At 48.4% G+C, this 22,877-nt stretch overlaps 2 protein-coding genes across 2 annotated transcripts; one reads left to right on the forward strand and one right to left on the reverse strand.

The window, feature by feature from the left end:
- Nucleotides 1-19,033: 19,033 nt before the first annotated feature.
- On the reverse strand, nt 19,034-19,752 carry F5891DRAFT_1193625 (uncharacterized protein; the record flags this gene model as incomplete). The annotated part of the gene is made up of 3 exons (XM_041367786.1): nt 19,034-19,424; nt 19,487-19,635; nt 19,693-19,752. 3 exons carry the CDS (start codon nt 19,750-19,752, stop codon nt 19,034-19,036), a joined length of 600 nt encoding a protein of 199 aa, XP_041221567.1.
- Nucleotides 19,753-19,920: 168 nt separating this feature from the next.
- F5891DRAFT_1193626 (uncharacterized protein) lies at nt 19,921-20,274 on the forward strand (the record flags this gene model as incomplete). The annotated part of the gene is made up of 1 exon (XM_041367787.1): nt 19,921-20,274. One exon carries the CDS (start codon nt 19,921-19,923, stop codon nt 20,272-20,274), a length of 354 nt encoding a protein of 117 aa, XP_041221568.1.
- Nucleotides 20,275-22,877: the final 2,603 nt, after the last annotated feature.

The raw sequence follows: 22,877 nt of genomic DNA on the forward strand, positions 1-22,877 counted from the left end.
GTCTCGATCGGAGACTTATGTATGGAAAGTTCAACGTAACGAAACTTTCCAAGCATGATGATCTACTTTTTGGAAAACCTTGGCTTAGTGCCATGATGCCCAATATCGACTGGAAGGCCAACACGATCTCCCTGCCCGCGACCAATAGGTCAAAGGAGGTGGAGAGGGAACTCAACGCCTCCCGGCGAGAAAGCAAGGCCAAGCCATATCTCTTTCGCGGAGAAAAGGCTGTCCTAGAAGAGCTCGACGACGAGGACTTTTCGCCCCTCAAGCGACTCCCCAAAGGCACTCAACATTGCCTCGAGGAAATCAAGAAACGCAAGAAGCGTAACAAGAAGAAGACGGCGCCAATCATCGTGCCCTTCGAAGACACCGACTTCAATACCATGGACGATGTCTGGGTCGGACAGACCCATCTCGCGGATAAAGTTGAGGAGATCTCCACTTATCCCCTCACTGACGATGAAGTTCTAGTGGAATATGCTTCGGACGGAACATCCGTCCGGATCATCGAGAACATCTCTTTCGACACTCCGCTCACCAAGGACGGGACCTCGAAGAAAGAAATCCGGAGGGCTCTCCATAAACGAGCAAAACCTCTCCGGAACCTCTGGATCCTCGCTTCTCAGCAGGACTACACGAAGACCTCCAACAAAGCTCAAGAATTTGCTATGGAGGACGCGCAGGAGAAGAAGAAGAAATCATTTGAAGAACTGGTACCTTCCTATCTTCATGATTTTGCTGACATCTTTGCAAAGGACGGTCTGAACAAACTCCCCCCCTCACGGCCGGGAGTAGACCACAAAATCGAAACGAAGGAAGGCTTCATTCCGAAGTCTTCTCGAGCCTACCCGCTCTCACCGAAGGAAACCGATGCTGTCAAAGCATTTTTGGACGAACACCTCGCCAAAGATTTCATCCAATCCTCGAAGTCTCCTCAAGCTGCTGGATTCTTCTTTGTCGGCAAGAAGGACGGTTCTCTCCGCCCCTGCCAGGACTACCGATACATCAACGAATGGACGATCAAGAACGCGTACCCACTCCCTTTGATACCACCCTTGCTTGCGAAACTCAACAAGGCGCAATGGTTCACAAAGGTCGACGTACGATCAGGATATAACAATATCCTCATTCATCCCGACGACAGGTGGAAAGCCGCGTTCTCCACCTCATACGGGCTCTTCGAGCCCAAGGTAATGTTTTTCGGATTGTGCAATTCACCTGCCACCTTCCAAGCTTACATGAACCAGACATTTTCAGAAGAACTGAACGAAGGATGGTTAATCGTCTATATGGACGACATCCTGATCTTTTCTGATAACCTGGACGAACACCGGCAAAGGACCCGCCGAGTGTTGGAGAAACTCCGCAAAGAGTCTCTCTTCCTCAAACCCGAGAAATGTACTTTCGACTCTCAAGAAGTCGAGTACCTCGGTATGATCATTCGACCTGGACAGGTCGCTATGGACACTGCCAAGCTGAAAGGCATCAGCGAATGGCAACAACCCTCTTCGGTCAAGGACGTGCGGTCCTTTCTTGGATTCTGCAACTTCTACCGTCATTTCATTCCCCACTACTCTGACATCGCACGCCCTCTCCTCGATCTAACCAAGAAGGAGATCCCCTTCTCTTGGTCCGATTCTACCGAGGCTTCATTCCAGCATCTGAAGAAGCTTTTCACCACCGAACCGGTTCTGCAGAACCCCGACTCCTCGCGACAGTTTGCACTTGCAACTGACGCCTCGCTCTTCGCGACCGGAGCAGTCTTGCTCCAGACGGATAGCAATGGGGATTACCACCCCTGCGGCTACCTCTCCCAGTCCCTCAACGCGGCCGAACGGAACTACGAGATCTACGACCGAGAACTCCTTGCCATCATCCGAGCCCTTCAGGCTTGGAGGCACTTCCTCGAAGGAAACCCTCACCCAGTCATTGTCTTCACGGATCACAAGAACCTGATCTATTTCCGCTCCGCGCAACGACTCACCCGACGACAGGCCCGGTGGCACCTCACGCTCACCAACTTTGATCTGGAACTTCACCATGTTCCTGGAACAAAGCTCGCTGCACCGGATGCCTTGTCCCGCCGTCCGGACCACGCTATAGCTGGTCAGGATAACGAGGATCGTATCCTCCTCCCCGACACCCTGTTCACCCGTCTAATCGACGCTGAACTCGCAGACGAGTTTCAATGACTCTCTGACGACCCCTCCGACCAGACTGTGAAAACAGCCTTGGACGCCCTTTCCGGGGTGTGCGCACCCCCCATGAAGTCTGCACTTTCCGATTGGAGGTTCACCGATGGTGTTCTCTTCTATAAGGATCGTGCCTACGTTCCCCCCGACCTCCGGCATCGCGTGTTGTCTCTACATCACGATCACCCAACTGCCGGGCACCCCGGGCGTTCCGGTACCGAATGGAACGTCAAGAAATCCTACTGGTGGCCCGGAATGGGCTCCTTCATTAGGAAATACGTCGATGGCTGCGCCATGTGCCAGCAGATGAAGGTTAACACCCACCCCACGACACCTCCTCTCACCCCGATACCCTCCTCGGCCCTCCGGCCCTTCGCTCAGGTCTCGGTTGATTTAATCACCGACCTCCCCGAGAGCGCCGGCTACGATTCTGTCATGGTCGTGGTAGACCATGGGCTTACGAAGGGGGTAATTCTCTGCCCTTGCAGAAAAACCATCACAGCGGAAGGAGTAGCCGAACTTTTCTTCAAGAAAGTGTTCATGCGCTTCGGACTCTATGACAAGATCATCTCGGACCGAGGCCCCCAATTCGCCTCGAAGCTAGCAAAAGAGCTAGGACGACTCCTCGACTACCAAGTCGCACTTTCCACTGCCTATCACCCTCAGACAGATGGCCAGACCGAACGGCTCAACCAAGAGCTCGAAACCTACCTCCGGATCTACTGCCGGACGACTCCCTCCGAATGGGCAAAGCACTTGCCTATGGCCGAATTTGTTCATAACTCCCGACGACACTCTGCCAGAAATGCCTCTCCCTTCTATCTCATGATGGGCTACGAACCACGAGGCATCCCCCATCTCTTCCCCGACTCTACCCTACCAACCGCCGAAGACCGAGTCAAATCACTTGCCAAAATCCGCGAAGAAGCCCTTGCATGCCACAGCCTCGCGCAGCAACGCATGGCTGATCATTCCTATGGCCAGCGTTACAAGCCATGGAACGTTGGTGATAAGGTATGGCTATCCGCCACGAACCTGATCACCGGATTCCCTTCTAGGAAACTCGCCCCGAAACGATATGGACCCTTCCCAATCCAGAAGGTCCTCTCCCCCATCACGTTCCAGCTCAAGCTGCCTGCCAGCTGGCGTATCCACCCCACGTTCCATGCCTCGGAACTTTCCTCCTATCAGGAGACAGACGTGCATGGACCGAATTTCACCGAACCTCCTCCTGATCTTATCGATGGAGAGGAACACTACGAAGTGGAAGCTATCCTCCAACACAAGGGTACCGGATCGCGTCGCCGGTACCTCGTGTCTTGGGTTGGCTATCCTGCCTCCGAACGAACGTGGCTCCCCGAAACAGAATTGAAGTCCGCAGCGGAGCTCCTGAAGGCGTATAAGAAGCGACTCAAGATCGCTTCAATCGCCATCTCATGTTGATCAACAACCGCCACCGCAACTTCTCCTACCGCCCTCACTACACTAGGGCTGACCCCACCAGCGAACCCATCCACACCGATACCAAAGCCTTCCATCGCCAACGAATCCGCAATCGCCACCGCCCCACGAAATCCACACCCGTCGACAAACAGAGACCCACTACCCAATACCCCACCTACGCCACTACCCAAGGAAAGACGCTCCACTATGTCGGCCTCAGTGTCGTCTGTTTCCTCGCACCGATCCGCTACCTCTCATGCATCTGCCTCCGACCCCGACCCGACGAGCCAGCCAACGCATGGCCATGATAGGCCCTCCTACACCGTCTTCCGACGACCATCCCTTCGCTCAGTTGTCCAAGACAGGCAACGGGCCTACTGGGAAGCAGTCATCTGCGATCCCCAGTATGCAATCCGACTCGACAACTATCTTAACCGCACCAACGACGACATAACCATGAACCTCGTTCAGGCCTTCAGGGCCACCGATGCCCTCACCGGCGATATCGCCAGGATTGACCTGGCTAGGGAAACTTCCCTATCCACTGTCTCGACCAGATACAACCAAGGCAAGATCAAACGAGCCTTGCTAAATCTGTTTGAACTTAGGAACTTCCATGCCGCCGTCATGGCCGTCGAGGAGGAGCGGGCATTTAATCCCCCTCCCGACCCGCTTGCAGTCGTCGAGCGTGCTGTCTATGACAGAGCTCCGACCCCCTTCCTTCCCCAACTACCTCGCTCTGAATCACCAGAGCAGATCCCCAACGTCACCCAGTTGACCAACCCCGAGATCGACCGTCTCTATAACGAATACGAACGCGAGCTCTACGCCCCACGTAACCCCTCCCCCATCCTCGATGCCGACACCATCTCTATCATCATCCCAGAGCTGGATGAATGCCCTCCCGCATCACCCGTTCTCAACCCCGACGATTGGGTACCCACCGAGACGGTCCCACACCTCTCTATTGGTTCTCCGGAACCCCTTCCCACTCCGCAACGCCGAAATCACCGTGCTCGTGCACGATCCATCCTGTCCCTAGGACTACCCCTCTCCCATGCGCATCGACCGCGCACCCAGAACTTCACTAGGCACTATCCTCGCGAGGAAGCCCAGGAAGACGCCATCAACGACGCGCGTCGTGATGCCACCGAGACCACCCAGGTCTACTGCAGCAACGTTGTCTGCCGCCAGTGCCGTGTCTACGGACACAAACAGAAACACTGCGCACAATACTTCTGCCGCATTTGTGGGCAATTTGCCCCAAAACATCTCACTCCTTTCTGCCCCCGACTTGACGGCAGGAAGATCCTTCGTCGTGGAACCTCTTCCGACCGGTTCTACAGGGACATGCAGCAGCTCGAAGCTGCGTATGACCAGGACGCTGCTCGCCTTGAGCAAGAACGCGAAGAGAATGCAATCGAAGCCGCCTCCTGGCTCGAAGACCTCGACTTCGACCCCGCATGGTATAACAACCAGGACGACTACGTTCCTTTGGACGACGATTAAAGAGTTCGTGGAACTCTACCTTGAAACGGGGGTAATGTTACAAGTAACATCGGCTACATGGCCCCCCTATCATTTTTCCCCTTCGTCCTCGCCCTCGTATGCCTCCGGCTCGCACTTCTCTACCGACTATCCGTTGACCGGATCCTCGGGACCGTTCCCGTCCCTCATCCCCCTCCCATCGCACCAACGTGCGCACGTGCCTTCGGGCTATGACTCGTTCTGACTCGTGCCACCAATGTGGCTTTCCTTATCTTGTCTTATCTTTCCTTTGACTCGTGCATGATGCACATTGTATCATTTACCGTTGGCTCGTTCCAACGTTTCTCGGTCTCATTCCGCATTCGACCTTACATCACTAATCAGGCTCTGCCACCATCGTACCTATACCCTTTCCGTTTCCCCTTTGCCCTTACCTACAGTATGGTAGCCTTGCCCTTAACCCTTTCCACTTAGTATAAGTAGTCGGTCACTCTGTACTAGATTCCCTAACTTGAATCTACTCAATCTTCCCTCGAACATACTTTCCTCTGAAGCCCCCTCAGCTTCAGTCTCTAGTATCTTTTCTTAGGTGCTCATCGCGCCTAAGTCTACCTCGATCGACTACCTCATCGTTCGGACAAGACTGTCCTTACTTTGAGATTGTCAGTGACTTTGAAGACATCCGTCTTAGAAGTCACGTGACACGCGCGTCTCTGATATCTGCCGACTCGACGTCGCCAGTCTCAGTCGCTACACCGGACCCTTCCGGTTACGTCACGAACGTTAGCGGACGACGCCCCTCTCAGGGCTCCGCATAACAGATCTATTTGAGTGCGTAACAATATTTGGTATAGAAATCTAGGCTTTCATTTGTGTTTGCGCCCACTTGACGGCCTCCGATCGCATCCAGGAATCCGACCGATGACTTATGTCGTCAAAGTGCATCCGCTCAAGGTTGCCCAAACACCATCACTTACAGAAGGTAAGTCTTAGCATCTTCTCCATATCGTCCCCCTACTCAAGTCCAAAATGATCACAGTACCGTACCGACCCCTGGCCTGATCACCCCGCTCAGTGGATCACTCATATGACTTGCCCACATTTTTAGGATCGTTGCCCGGATCCAACTCCTAGGCATATCCTTGTACATATTCGTAATTTTTCCTATCTCTGCCCACCCAACATAGTCGCACTCTGTCCTCTCACCCGATTTCAAACAGAGTTTAAATTTATTACTTATCTGATAATGCGACATATCTATTATTTATATATGAATATGTATTGGGCACATATACCCATTATTTTCATGATTTCATTATAAATCTGACAATAAAACAAACTGATGCCGACAAATTGAGCATTTTAGTTCATGCATATTCCCCATTTGATTATGAATGTGAGTTGTAATCTAATTGTGAACATTATCAGACTTTGATCACGACTCTTGACGCAACCTATATCCTTTTGCGTATTAAAAATTTGTTGTTCAATTTGAATAGGATCTGTCACATCCTCTTATTCGGCCGTGTCTCAGGTGTTAGTAGCTGAGTTCGACTTTCGGCAAACACCGAAGGTAGCGCAGCATTGTAGTTGAGCTAGTTTAGATCAAAGACTACGCCATCAGTAAACCAGTGAGTCCCTGGTATTGTAGCCATGACTATTGTAGTCAAGCGCAATCTTGTTATCGCACTGTATTACTATTCTCCGCTAGCAGCGAAATACTTCTTGAAGACCAAACGACACAAATCAGCACCACTATTCAACGTCGCTGAACTGTCCTTCACCTTAACGCATTCCAACCTCCCCCTCTGAGTCTGGGTTCCTATGAACATGTGCTGCTTCATTTTGTGTTGGTTTCATTCAAGTGAGTCTTTTCTCAATGACGACAAACATTCTCATAAAAACAGGCAGCAGATTTACGAAGATTTTTGTGATCACTGATGTCTACAATATATGGCTTTGAATACCCTTGATAATCATTTGTTCACCGGTTAACTGATGTTTACTTCACCTGAGCAACTTGGGCACTGGATTCCTGAGGCGAGATCAAATTTACATCTCCATCATGCTAATTTTAGTGATACAAGCGCCGAACGGTGGTATATCTACAACACACGCTATCTTCATGCACCACTGACATTTCTCACTCGCTCACCCATCTCTCGAACATGACATTCGTCTCAAATGATCCCAGTTGGTGGCCGCAGATCAATTTGAATATTATTTCCAGCTATTGGATATGTTCGTCACATCATGATGTCTCGATCTAACACTAACTTGCCATTTCGCAGTTGCTGCCTGCGTTGTGGTAGTATATGATTGGGGTGAGCAGGCCAGTGTTCGAAAATCGTTGATATTCTCATGATATTTCCAGTCATAACACTCGGACAAGAGGTACGTCGACGTTATCGCCGGAGCAGCCAACTCGCTAAGAATCATGGTGCCATAGATTGAACTCATCTGGGTGAGTGACAAGAGTCCCGTATCAGAAGAAAATAAGAGCATGCAATAAATTCGCGACAGAGACAACGCTGGTCTCTTATGAGTGTGCTGTATTTGATTGTTCGTACCTCATGTTGTGCTTTAGCGTGGTGGGCAACTTGTGCTGACTTCAAAATGTTCTAGATACGCTATATGGGAATCCCGTTTTCTGTGTATGTGTCGAGACCAACAACTTTGCACTGTGCTAATCGCTCATCTCTGACAACTAGTGTTACTCTTCTGGGTATGTCTCATATGCGCTGTATTTCAGTTTTCTGACCGGCGAGACACAGAAAATATGCCATCGGTATCGCTGACAGATGCAGTAAGTATTCTGCAAGCATCCCATGCCCATTCAATCAATACGCTCATGTGTAGGGGTAAGTGAGATTCCAACCATTCAACTTGGCTCAACATAATGACTCGATACTAGATGTAAGTCCGAGTCTTTAATACTAGTGCGAGGGCATTCACTAATTGGGAGTTTTAGGCACTATCACGTACTCCGCAGTAAGTTGGACAAATGAGGTCGTGACTGCCATGTTAGGCGGTGAGTCACCCGGGTGCAATACCTCTGTGATGTTGACTTGACTGACACAATGCAAGTCATCATGGTTGCTCGGTTGCATGCGATGTATCAGGGATCCAGAAAGATGCTTATCTTCCTTGTTATTATGTTCCTGGTTGTGAACATCGCCTGCGGAGTGATCACAGTAATAATACTAAAGCATACTGTAGGGGGTACGCTCCACTTGTTGACTTACAGGACACGGCTGATTGGATAAACACCAGAGGAGTTGATACTCTCTGGCACGTATGTGTGCAATTATGGAATGAGTGGGGACGAGCAGCTTCTGTATTCAATGGTTTGGATGCTTAACACTGTTTGGGAGGTCCTCGCACTATGTCTTTCACTCTGGATTGCTGCGAAACATTTCCGTAACCTGCGACGACTCGGCCGATCGACAGGATCGACCATCGGGGACTGTTTCAGAGTGCTGATACAATTTCACGTTCTCTATTTTGCAAGGTGAGCTTGTAATGTGAACGTGATTATATTTTTCTGCTCAAGTTCCGTACATGGTTAGCTTTTTCTTTTGTCTTCTGCTTGTTTATATCTCTCCAGAAACCTTGGTGCGCTGACCTGTTGCTGACATCTGCGTGTAACCACTGCTCATCATTTCTGTAGAATACGAATTCTATTGGAGTTGCGATACTCAGTGGTGATGTTCAAGTTTTATTGGTCGCGCAGTTGTTTGTGCTGGGACCACGCCTCATCCTGAGCGTTCGAGAGTACCACGCCAAACTCATGGCAGACTCCAACACAGAAGCTAGCAGGAGTTCGATTGTCTTCCAGGAGCGTGTACATGTATCGACTAGTAGTACTGTGTAGGGAAATGCTTGTCGAGTGGTCTGCAGAGATGAGAAATTTCATGGAGGATCTGTTGTGGTATTTATTTAACATATGAAGTTTCGAAGTACCCGCGCTTGAACTAAGTGGCAAGGTGAAATTATCCGGAGCGTCTAGCAACCAAACTGGTTCTTGATACCCAATGTTAAAATACAACGAGAATTAGTGAACATGCCTTGACAGTTGATTCTAATTTTGCGCGTTGGTGGTCCACTGTCTGGACATATAAATACTACGAATCGTGAAGCCAGATGCCTGGTAACTCATCAGTGCTCAGATACAATTTTCTCCATGCAACGGGCTACGGCGAATGAAATGAATGAATCACGTAGACTCATGGCTTGACTGTACGTCTCTCTCGCGTATGAGCATGACAAGGATATGGGGTCTGCTGAGTGATGAGTGGAGAATAAGAAAATCGAAGGTCCAAGTCAGAAGACCTCAAGCGTACCTATCAAACTACTAATGAGGCATCGACTGCGATACTCTGTTGGAACCCTCGGTAAGCACGACTATCAAAGTAAAGCACCGAACGAGATACAGGCATGTACAGTAAGCAAATGATCAATTGGTGAATGATAGAATGTGGGAAATGGGGAAATTTGAGGGTATTTTGCAGGAACGTTGAAGGGCATCGTGATGTCTCGTATGTGAGCTGTTGTAACGACCAATAAGTACTGACTCGGAGCACAGTTTAGTAGGGTTCATTTCTCGACTTTCGGCAAACACCGAAGGTAGCGCAGCGAGTAGAAGACTACCATCAGTAGACCAGTGAGTCCCTGGTACGTAGCCATGACTATTGTAATCAAGCACAGTCTTGCTATCGCACTGTAATACTATTGTCCGCTAGCAGCGAAATACTTCAAGACCAAACGACACAAATCAGCACCACTATTCAGTGTCGTTGACTGTCCTTCACCTTAACGCATTTCAACCCGCCCCTCTGGCTGATATTTACATGTGCCGCTTCATTTTTCGTTGGTCTCATTCAAGTGAGTCTTTCCTCGATAACAACAAACATTCCCATATGAAAATAGGCAGCCGATATACGCAGATTTTTGTGGTGGTCTACAATATATCGCTTAAGTTAAATACCCTTGTCATTTTTTCACCGGTTCACTGATGCTTACTTCACCTGATCAAGGGTCATGAGGTAAGATCAAATGTCCATCATGCTAATTTTGGCGATACAAGCGCTGAACGGTAGCATATCTAACATGAATGTTATCGTTATACACCACCAACATTCCCCATTTACTCACACTCATCCTTGAATATGGCGGTCATAGTCTCAAATGATCCCAGTTCATGGCCGATAATCAATTTGAACATTGGTTTAAGTTATTGGATAGGTTCGTCGCATCAAGGTGTCTAGACCTAAAGTTGACATGCAGTTTCGCAGTTGCTGCGGGCGCCGTGGTGGTATACGATTGGGGTGAGCAGGACAGTATTCAAAAATCGCTGGTATTCTCATGACATTTCCAGTCTTAACACTCGGACAAGAGGTACGTCGATGTTATCGTTGGAGTAGCTAACTTGCTAAGAATGGTGCCATAGATTGAACTCATTTGGGTGAGTGACGAGTCCCGTACCGGAAGGCAACAAGAAAATGCAATGAATTCGCGACAGAGACAACGCTGGTCTCTCATGACTTTGCTGCATTTGATTGTCAGTACCTCATGTTGTGCTTTAACATGGTGGACACGTTGCGCTGACCCCAAAATGTTCTAGATACGCTATATTGGAATACCGTATTCTGTGTATGTATCGAGACCAACAGATTGGTACCGTGCTGATAGGAGTCATCTTTGACGATTAGTGCCATCGTTATGGGTATGTCTCATGCACTGTGTTCGACTCTTCTGACCGGTGGCACACAGAATGGATGCCATTTGTCTCACTCACAGATGCAGTGAGTATTACGCAATTATCACATTCCAATCCGATGAATACACTCATATGTAGGGGTGGGTAAGATTCTAACCATTGAACTTGACTCATCATATCGAGTCAATAGGTGTAAGTCGGAGTGTTTGATACTAGCGTTCACTAATCGAGTGTTTCAGGCAATGTTATATACTACACAATAAGCGGGATAGGTGTGCCAGTAACTGCCATGTTGGATGGTGAGTTACCCAGCTGTGATGCCTCAGTCATATTGAATGGACTGAAATGCGATGCAAGTCATCATGATTACTCGGTTGCATGCCATGTATCAGGGATCTAGAAAGATGCTTATGCTCCTTGTTATTATCTCCCTGGCTGTAAATATCGCCCGCGGAGTGATCTTGGCAATAGCACTCAAGGAGATTCTAGTAGGCAAGCTTAAATTGTTAAATTGAAGAACATGCCTCATTTAACTGATGTCAGAGGAGCTGATGCTCTCTGGCACGTATATGTGCCTCCGAGGATATGAAGGGGACGTCATCCTTCTGAACTCAATTTTTTGGACGCTCTACACTGTTTGGGAGGTCATCAAACTGTGTCTTTCAGTCTGGATTACTGTGAAACACTTCCATTACCTGCGACGACTCGGCCCATCGACAGGATCGACCATCGGGGACTATTTCAGAGTGCTGATACAATCTCACGTGCTTTATTTTGCAAGGTAAGCTTGTAATGTAGATGGGTTATCTTTTTCTGCTCAAGTTCCGCACATGCTAGCTTTATGTATGTCTCTTGCCTCCAAATTTCTTTGCTCTCTCCAGAAATCTTGGTGCGCCGACCTGTCGCCAACATCTGCGTGTAGCCATTGCTCACCATTTCTGTAGAATTCAGATTCTATTGCAATTCAGATACTCAGCGGTGGTCTTCCAATTTTATTGCTCGTGCAGATGTTTGTGTTGGGACCACGCCTCATCCTTAGCGTTCGAGAGTATCATGCAAAACTTGTGGTTGACTCCGACCCAGAAACTAGCATGAATTCGATTGTCTTCCAGGAACGTATACATATATCAACTAGCAGTATTGTGTAGGGACACGCTTGTCGAGTGGTCTGTAAGAAGGAGAAATCTAGTGGAGGATCCTTCGTGGTATTCGTTCAATATATGATGTTTCGAAGTATATTTGACAGGTTTAGAGGTCAACCCACACCACTGGAGTAGCTACTCACTCATGCTTGCACCAAGTAACGGGAGGCTCAAGTAAGGGTTTGAGGAGACGGGGTTAGCAGGAAAGCAGGGCCAGGAAGGGTGCGGAGTTGGCAGGAGAGCAGAGGTAGAGTCCATGATATTCTGTTGGAACCCCTGCTAAGCATGACAATCAGAGTAAGGCAACGAACGAGATACAGACATGCATGCACAATATGCATACATACACCCATTCGCATGCCATCTCGCATGTGGAACGACCAATTAGGAAAATAACTTGTGGGTGCCGGTGACTGATATCGATGACATTCCAGGTATCGACGCGAAGGAAGCATGAAGCATGATAGATGAAAGCAGGACTGATTGCCCAGAATAGATGCCAGGCTGGATGAATGCGAATCCTGGAAGACGCGCATTAGGTCTAAATGAACGTAGTATCGCTGATATGAGCAGAACGGATTGAAGGTCACTAGTGTTTATATAATCGACTTAGACAAAAACTCACCTTAGCTTACCCATATCTTGCAACAGTGCATTAAAGTTTCCGTTGACAGAGATATCGATCGACGGCTAGCTAGAGCGATCTGAATTTGATCACAGTACTAGTAGCGTCATAGCACCGCTTAATCCACAAACGATTGACATTCAGGACCCTCGTGATCTTACGAGCCCCATCCTATCAACCAACTGGTCGGCACAGAAGTACTATTGAATCGTGCGTGAAGAGTCAATGTAGCGTGTAAGATCGACGAGTCATTGGATCGTCTGATACCCAGATTAGTTGTCATTGTGGATGTTGCTGCTGACATGAACGAACCCATTACTGAAATATATCAATGTCGATTGTTTGTGTAAAGCAAAATTAGACGATTCGAGTCTGAGTTACAGGGAGTGAGAGTATATCTTAGTAAAATTTTGTGGAGATGCTTACCTCGAGCATTGAAATACAACTGATTGTTTTTGGGTGGGTCGGGACAAGTATGAGTCTATGGGTGGATCAATGATTAAAGGAATCTCGCGACAGGGAAGGGGAGGGGCGCTCAAGACTGGGGAACGTACCAACGATAAATGCAAAGGACAGCACTACAAGTACCCCTTTGTGCGCAGGGAGATTGAAAGCATTAACATTGTTTCGACTCCCCACACAAAAAGGCAAGGAATGGACGTACGTGGCTCCGAGTCTGATGGCACTGAGAGGGGGATCAGATACGAGATAAGGTGAAAGGAGGATCGAAGACCGAGAGTATGCAAGTACTTACGACGTGTGAAAGCTATGCTCGAGGATAGCAGACGCACGAGCACCGGTGTATCGATGGTCAGCCTAGCATATGTCGCCGAGAGTGGTGGAACGGGGTAAACAGCTTACAGTTGTTCAAAACCAGACGCCCTAAATAAGCTATCCCCAACACCTGTACCAATTCTTTTGGGGTACGAACTCCATATTAGAACGTGCAGATTAGCGTGGGTGCACATGGGCAGGCATTATCAGACCGGGAGTCTGTAGAGAAGACATCTAGGAACAAAATTGAGTTGTGGTATGTCAGCGTTCTGGCTAAAGTACGTGTAATACTTACATGTCAATTTGAACCTGATGCCGGACAAGGATGAGCTGAGAGGATTGGCGAGATGAGTTATATGGTGAGACGGGGTCGGTTAGATAGCGAAAGTGATCGTAAGTAGAACGAAGACAAGGTAAAAGATTTGAATGAATTGGAAAATGCGAAGATAGTTTTATGTATCTGTGAAGGGGTGGCCAATAGTATTACTCACGATAAGTTTTGAACACTTCAAAAAACTCGCTAAAGCTTCAAAAAACTCGCTAAAGTCTTTAACAAACTCGCTAAAGTCTTCAACAAACTCGGCCAGAAAGCCATCAAGACACACGGCACACGCGGCATCAGAGCGGACTTGGAAACACTTAGTCAAATTTTAAGGCATGTATACTACACAAAAATATATAGATGTAGCTAGGTATCTAATGAACGAGATATAACAAAAAAGAAATGTGTGATAGTGAGGGAAACACGAGATTCAGAACGGAAGTATGAGAGAGTGAGAGTGCGGGCGCATGAGCTGGGAGGTAGAGTTAGGGGATTCCGTTTGATCCGGTGTTCGAACGCTGAATGTGTGACAGCGAGGGAGACACAAGCAGTGTAAGAGGGCGGGAGCATGTGCTAGGAGATAACGAACATGTTGGGGGATTCTGTTTGATCCGGCATTCGAACGCTGGACGCGTGACAGCGAGGGACACAACAGCAGTGTGAAGGGCGGGAACATGGACACAGGTGTGTGGGGCTGGCCCGGCTGGGAGATACAACAACAGCCGTATGAGTGCACAGGTGCAGGCATGTGGGCTGGGAGACACAACAGCAGTAGCATGAGATCAGAGGGCAGGAGCACAAATGAAGAAAAATTACTCACATTTACATCCTCAACCTCCCATCCAGCGCCATTGCATACCTCCCCATTATCCACCTGTAAGATCATGCTGGAAGGGGCAAGGGGATGGTGAGATTCGAGCTACGGAATGCACGGAGGATGCAGATGCTAGCGATGACATCTGGCGCTAATCGTGGTAAAAATTTAAACTCCGATTTAAACACCGCCTAATCAGTTGGATGATGGATCTCGAGTGTACTGATAAGAAAACACCCCGTTCCAAGTCACAACCATGCCTCCTCAGTCTACACGTGAAGACCTCCTTCGTGCCATTGATCAGGCTTCATTGGCATTAGCCAACTCACAGTATTTGAATATACTCCTGGATGACCAGGGCTCCAACTCCGACTCAGACTCTAATACCGACTCGGACTTAAACTCGCTTTATACCTCGGATGAGGAAGATCTGGCTTTTGCCTCCCCATCCCCTATATCCCCCATGTCCCCTATGTCCCCTATGTCCCACCTTTTGGGCCTCAGTTCAGATATTTCCAGCCACAGTGACCAATCTGACGACTCAGATGACGCTGCTGTGCGTTACGACCGGCTCCAGCACACAATTGCTGCTCTTCGTGATGAGGTAGAGAGGGCACGTGTATTCCACAAGCCTGATGAGCCTCCTCCTCGGGCACCTCAGCTGCATATGCTGGTTCACCATGAGGAACACCGGCCTCATTTGTTTCGCCAGAAACTGCGCGTCAATCCAGAAATATTTGACGATATCCTTGACCAGATCTCCGGTCATCCTATCTTCCATAACCAGTCCAACAATCCTCAGCTCCCTGTCTCCATTCAGCTTGCTATTTTTCTAAATCGTGCAGGCCACTACGGCAATGCCATTTCACTCGAGGATGTCGCACAATGGGCGGGTGTGAGTGTTGGGTCGGTTGTCAACTGCACTAATCGTGTGATGGTTGCATTGCTTGAGGAGCACGATCAGTTTATCTTCTTCCCAGAAGATAACTCTGAGGATACTGAGCTGGCTCGGCGCTTTGCTGAGACACGAACCTGTCCAGAGTGGAGGGGTGGCTATCTAGCCATTGATGGCTCAACTATAGATCTTTTCACCAAACCTGCTTATTTTGGTGAGACATTTTATGATAGGAAATCTAAGTATTCCCTTGGCTGTCAAGTAATGTATTTTTATTTATTTTTCATGGGCAACAATTTAATTTAATTTTAGGCGGTTATCATGCCCCATAACCTCATGATTGTAGATTATTCTCTTGGTCAACCTGGGAGTGTCCATGATGCATATGCTTTTCGATCCACTCGCCTCTATGAAGAGCATGCCAATCTTCTCCCAGATGATCACTGGGTTTGGGCAGACAGTGCATACCCATTGGAGCCATGGTGTATCCCCCCTTTCAAGAAGCCTCGCAATGGACGACTGACAAAGGACCAGAGGACATTTAATTACCACCTTTCTAAGGTATTTTTATTTTCTGCTTTTTTATTATTATTAATGAATTTAAAGATCCGTGTGCGTGTTGAGCATACATTTGCAGTCTTGAAAGGGCGGTTCCAGTCTCTCAGAGAGCTCTGCATCAATATTCAGACAGAGAAGGACTTGCAGGTTGCTGTGCATTGGATTAAGTGTTGTCTTATCCTGCACAACATGATCATCTGCTTTGAAACTCGTCGTCACAAGCAGGATAAAGACTATGATCAGTCTCTGGAGTGGGCTCATACCGAGGGTGAAGCTTTTGTCCCTCAAGAGATTGAGGATCCAGAGGGTAATGAAACAGTGGGTGACAGGTCATATGAAGGAACCCCTGGCCAGGCTACTCGTGCAAGGCTCATGGATCAGCTCTTTGATAGCCCTAGATCAAAAGCACAGCATAGGGAAGGATAAGCATCATGTTCACATTCACCAATGATACATGTACTACTAGTAGTACATCTTGTACAACACATGTAACATCAATCTTACAAGTACCAGCAGAAAAAAAAAGCACCATGTTCACATTCACCAATAGTACATGTACTACTAGTATTACAGCTTGTACAACATCAATCTAACAAGTAACAACAGACTACAAAAGAAATTCATAAGTCAGATAGCAACAGCAGCAAAAAAACGCGACAGCAGAAAGCAGCAATGATGATACAAAAATAAGCCGCTAGCGGACAGTATGATAGGAAGGAGAACAACAGCAGCAAACATGTCAGCTATCAGACGCAGAAGCGGTACTACCGCTCTGCGTCATCTGGTGAAATTGAATCTTCAGGCGCCACATCTCTGCCTCCTTGTCAAGCGCAAGGGCCTGGGCCTCGTGCACTCGGACATCTGTCTCGCGAAGGCGGATTTCCGCATCCTTGGTCTCCTGCTCTCGTTGATGGCTGGCGGCAGCTTGCATGGCCTCATGTGCGCGCGCCTCGCGAAGATACTCGTACTTCTTCGTCTCGCGATGGTAGTCCTTCTTCACATCAAGCTTCGCGAGGAAGCGCTCGTGCTTGAGGTTATGGCGTGATGTGATGTCCGATTGAATACTCCCAATCTCACCATTGACCCTCTCAACCTGCTCCTGAATGTCGGACTTTGCTTTCTTCTTCTTCGACCCTGTGGTCTTCGGTTGCGCTGATATTGAGGTCTGGAGGGTCGGAGATGCAGGAAAATCTGACGATGAAGTGTTGTGAGTCGTCGACGAAGGTGTCGACGAGCTACGAGTCATCCCTGGCGACGACGATGCAATAGACGAAGGTCTGCGTCGTGCGTCGTAGCCAGAGGGCCCCTGAGCACCGAATGCTGCACGGCTGTCGTAGAAAGGAGTGGGTGACTTCTGCGTGATTGAAAAAGGGATGGGGTGGTTAGGAGGAGGAGACGGCGATGATGGGAGTTGTCGTTTTTTCCCGGCAACCTTTGGAGGGCTGTTAAGGTCATAAGTAGGGTGCGGGGCATCAGTGTCCATATCGTCGTCATCCAAGTGGTCTAGTGCATTGCCCAGAGGGGCACGGAAAGCAGCGGAATATAAGTCGTCGTCGTCGTCGTCGTCATCAAGATCAGGAACATTGCCCATAGTGGTATCGAAGTCGGCATTTGGAGGTGCCGGAGGAGCAGGAGGAGCAGGAGGAATAGGAAGAGCAGGGAAATGAGGAAAAGCAGGAGTGGGAGCAGTGGGAGGAGCAGAAGGAAAGGGAGCAGGTGAAGGAATGGGAGCAGCGGGAGCAGGCGAAGGAATGGGAGCAGCGGGAGCAGGCGAAGGAACGAGAGCAGCGGGAGCAGCAGGTGCTAGCAGACGAGGATCAATTTGTGAATCAGTAAATGGGCGGCTATGAGGAGGCAGAACATGAGAGGGGGGCTGAGCCCTGGTAGCACCCCTGGTATGTGCGGAGGGGCCAGCCCTGCCACGCGGACGTACTAGCGCGTACATGTCACCAGCATGGTCAACGCCAGGCTTGGACGATGTAGTTTTTGCTGCAAAGGAGGGATTTGAGTGCCAGATGGCGTCGAGTTCCTTGTACCATGGAAATTCGCGACAGACTTCTTCTACAAATTTGAATCGGTCAAACCGCTAAACAAATAAATAAGAATGCTCACCTTGTAGATTTTTAGTGGAGGCGTCATCAAGAGGGACTACACCAGCACCGGTTGCGCTGAATTTAGCCTTAAGGGGCTTATATTTGTTTTTGAGACTAAGGATCTTATCAGCGCATAGTACAAAAAATATAAACATGACATACCTTGTGATACGGTTGTTGACAGAGTCACAAAATTTCTTCTGACTGTTTGCATATTCCAGCCAATATTTTGCGTGATGTTCGAAGATGACCTGAGCAATAACAGAGTAGATCTGAGACTTGTCCTTTCCCGAGGGACGAGCAGAAGAACTTGAATCCAGAGAGGGAGGTGGTTTCTTGCCATCAGAGTAGAATAAGATACGACAGTCGGGAGGGTGTTCGGTGAGCCAGGTGACCAAGACGTCAGTGAGAGTGTCATCACTCTGCCACTGAATCGTCAGCTTGGGTTTTGGATCGGGGGGAGGTGGTTGTATTTGAGATGTCGACGGCTCAGGATCCATCGCTCTAGAGCACACTGGAGGGTTGCCTCCAAGTCGTGCAGAACGACGGAGGCGTTGTTGGCGAACAGCAGGCATATTTCGAACTCAGCCATGGTGCCGAGCCTGACTTCCAAATTTGCCGCATGCGGCTGTGCTTGTTTTCAAGCTTTAGCGAGTTTTCTGAAGTGTTCAAAACCTATCGTGAGTAATACTAATAGTGGTACTCAATTCAACTTTTAAAACATTTCAAAACTCGCTTAAACGCTCTAAACTCCCGGCTAAAGCTTCAACAAACTCGCATAAGAACAGTTGAATCATGCTCGGCACACGTCGGCACGAAGTCGGACATTCAAACACTTAGAGGATTTTCAAAGCGTGCTATACAGAGGGGAAAGTCGTGCTTTAGAGTAGCAAAAGTAGCTGGGGCATAGATTCATCATGGGTAGCAAGTAGGATCCAAAAGACTTTGTATTTCAAATGACTGCGTTAATAAAATTGTAAAAAAAACCACTCTGCAAGAATGAAATCAGCCATAGGTAGGAAGTACCAGACGGAACAAATAAGTGCTGGGGGAAGGAGGATGAGATGGACTGAGAGTGGGTCATCGGGGGTTTGGTGGGAATTTCGAACAGTTGGGGGGGGGGGGGCAGGAAGAGGAGCGGGTGATGCAGCAAAGTGGCGTTTCGTGCCTGCAACTTGGGAAGGGCTACCAAGGGCACCAGGAGGTGCATAATGAGCGCCAGTGGAGGGTGCAATGGCAACATGTGGGAAGGGACCTATAGTGGGAGGAGGCACATCATGATTCATGAGTGCTAGTGAATGGTGTAGTGCTGAAATGTGTGGGAGAGGGTGAAGTGCCAAAGGATGTGGAGGGACTCTGAGGATCTGATGTACGCGCCTGGGTCTCCCCACCGCTGTGAAGGATAGGATCTGATGTACGCACTTGGGTCTTCCCACTGCTGTGAAGGATATAACTCGTCATAGTTGTCGATAGTACCAAGTGAAGGATGGAGCAGCAGCTCTCCCATAAAGATAAGGCGTTGTTGGTCAGGTGGGATGTGTGTGGGACCTGGATTAGAATAGATTTCCTGTAAGATAAGGGTGAATGTAAGCTACAACTTGCAATAAGCACAAAAATCACTTACTTTGGGTGGATGGCACCTGGAAACTTGAATTATGTCCTGCTCAGTGCTGCAGGTGAGCATGGAGGATGTGAGGTCAACGACGGCACCAACGTGCTCAGTGTGAGACAGAACTTCAGAATTTGCTGAAATTTCAAGCTCCGACAAAAAGTGTGTCACATATGCATGAAATTGATGGGAGGTTTGATCCCCTCAACTCCTGCCCTACTGCCCTACTGCCCTACTGAAACTATGCCTCATTCATCTACACGCCAAGAACTCCTTGATATCGTTGATCAGGCCACACTTTTGTTGGCCAAGCTACAGTACCAGGACATCCTGGACGATTGGTCTGACCTTGAGAGCGATTCTGACTCTGACTCTGAGGATTTGCTTTCTAGCACCTCGGATGATGATGATACCATCAGTCTATCCTTTAGCTCCTCATCCCCCCCCTCCCCCCTCTCCCCTATGACAGGGATATCCAATTTTTCCAGTGATGATTCTGTACTGCCTTACGACAGGCTCCAGGACACGATTGATGCACTTCGTGATGAGGTTAAAAGGGCTTGTGTACTCCACAAGCACAACGAGCCTCCTCCATGAGCACCCCAGCTTCACATGCTCATTCACCATGAGGAACATCGCTGTAGGGATTCATTTCTGGCTGGGCTTGTAGAGACTGTTTTTACCTTACCTTATGTTGGCACTTTTGTAGCTTACATAATCAATCAATCTTTTCACCAGTTACCAGTATGAGTCTGAGAGATCAGCAAATTTTTATGATATTTCCTCTACTCTGAGCCTTGAGCCTGGTCCAGAAACCCTTTAGGGTCAAATAGCAGCTAGGTTCTGCAAGACCCAACACATTGTTCAGACTCACCATCTGAATTGTTGTACCTTCATCACCCTCACTTATTTCGGCAGAAACTTCGTGTCAGCCCTGAGATCTTCGATGACATTCTTGATTATATCTCTGATCACCCTATCTTCCAAAGCAAATCCAACAATTCTCAGCTCCCCATCTCCATCCAGCTTGCTATTTTCTGAATTGGGCAGGCCACTATGGTAACACCATTACTCTGGAGGATGTCGCTCAATGGGCAGGTGTGAGTGTTGGGTCCATGGTTAATTGCACTAATTGTGTGATGATTGCGGTGCTCGATGCCCATGATCAGTTTATCTGCTTCCCAGCAGCTAATTCTGAGGATGTTGACCTGGCTTGTAAATTTGCCGAGTCACGTACTTGTCCTGAGTGGAAGGGTGGCTTTTTGGCCATTGATGGCTCGACCATGAATCTTTTTACCAAACCAGGCTATTATAGGGAGACATTTTATGATAGGAAATCCAGGTATTCCCTGGGCTGTCAGGTATTTTTTTTTCCCTTTCATATTCAAAAAATTGATTTAATTTTAAGCTGTCATCTTGCCCCATAACCTCCTTATTGTTGATTATTCCCTTGGTCATCCCGGGAGTGTCCATGATGCATTCGCTTTCTGATCTACTTGCCTCTATGAAGAGCATGCTGACCTTCTGCCTGATGGTCATTGGGTTTGGGCAGATAGTGCATATCCATTGGAGCCATGGTGCATTGTTCCCTACAAGAAGCCTTGCAATGGACAGTTGACAAAGGACCAGAAGACATTTAATTATCATCTCTCCAAGGTTTTTGTATTTATTCTGGTTTTTCAATGAATTTATTTTTCTTTAGGTTTGTGTTTGTGTTGAACACACATTTGCAGTCTTGAAGGGACAGTTCCAGTCCCTTCGAGAGCTTCGCTTCCGCATTCAGGCTGAGAAAGACCTTGATTTTGCTGTGCAGTGGATTAAGTGTTGTATTATCCTGCACAACATGATTATTCGCTTCAAAACTCATCGTCGCAAGGAAGATGGAACATATGAAAGCTCTCTTAAGTGGGCTTGTGAAGAGGGGGAAGACTTTTTTGTTCAGGAGCTTGAGGGTTCAGATGGTGATGAGGTCATTGGTGACAGGACATATGATGGCACTCCAGGTCAAGCTGCTCGTGCAAAGCTGATGGATGATCTCTTTGATAGTCCTCACTCAAATGCACAACATAGGGCTGAATAATTCCTCTCAGATTCAATTTGACATGTACTACCATAAATAAATATGTACCATACATGTATGTAGCTATGTAACATCAATCACAAGAAGTACTCACAATGACAAGCAAAACATGATGACAACAAATGAAAGACAATGACAACAAATGAAACATGACAGCGACAAATGAAACATGATGATGACAACAATGACGAAATGATGACAAACTCACAAAGCTCAATCCAACCCTGGGGCCTTATTGCCCTGCATCATCTGATGGTATTGTATCTTGAGCCGCAGGGTTTCGGCCTCCTTGTTGAGCACAGGCCAATGCGCTTCGTGCACACGTATATCCACCTCATGAAGGCGAATCTCGGTGTCTTTGTCCTCCTGCTGGCGCTGATGGACAAGGCTAGCGTGACTAGCCTCGTGTGCATGAGTGTCGCGGAGCCACTCGTACTTTTTCGTCTCGCGGGAGTGCTCGCTCTTTGCACCCAGCTTCGTGAGGTAACACTGGTGCTTGCTCTCCTGGCGCAACAGGGCGCTGGACTGCAGGCTCTCAATCTCATCCTGGACCAGGCCTACCTGGTCCTGGACATCCGACCTTGCTTTCTTTTTCGAGCTACCCCCACTGTTAGGCAGTGAGGTCTGTGGGGTGGGAGAGACGATGTAGTCAAATGACGGCATGGTATTGCATGTTGTCGAGGAGGGTGTAGACATGCTGCGGGCCATGTCCGATGGCCCTTTGCATCGCACTCCACAGCTTGATGGCTTGTGGGCGCTGAATGCCGAGTGACTGTTATATATTGGCATTGGGAGCTTGGTGCAAATTGTGAATGGCTGGGGGGCGTCAGAAGGAGGTGAAGGTGATGCAGCGAAGTGGCATTTTGTCCCCGCGACCTGGGGAGGGCTACTGGCACCAGTATTGTCGAGCATTTCTTCATCATCGTCATTGAGGTAGTCTAGTGCGTTGCCGAGGGGGGCATTAAGTGGGCCACTCCCAGAGTCAGGACAATAATCGTCGAGGATAGTGACATTGGGGGAATTGCGCAGGCCGGGAAGGTGTATCTGAGGGGGTGTGAAGAGGGGAGCAAGAGTCTGAGGTTGAAGGAGTTGTGGGTCAATGGTGGGATTACCGTAAAAT

The sequence above is a fragment of the Suillus fuscotomentosus genome (assembly GCF_016647785.1).
Source record: "Suillus fuscotomentosus strain FC203 chromosome Unknown F5891scaffold_60, whole genome shotgun sequence".
Taxonomy (NCBI): Eukaryota; Fungi; Basidiomycota; class Agaricomycetes; order Boletales; family Suillaceae; genus Suillus; species Suillus fuscotomentosus.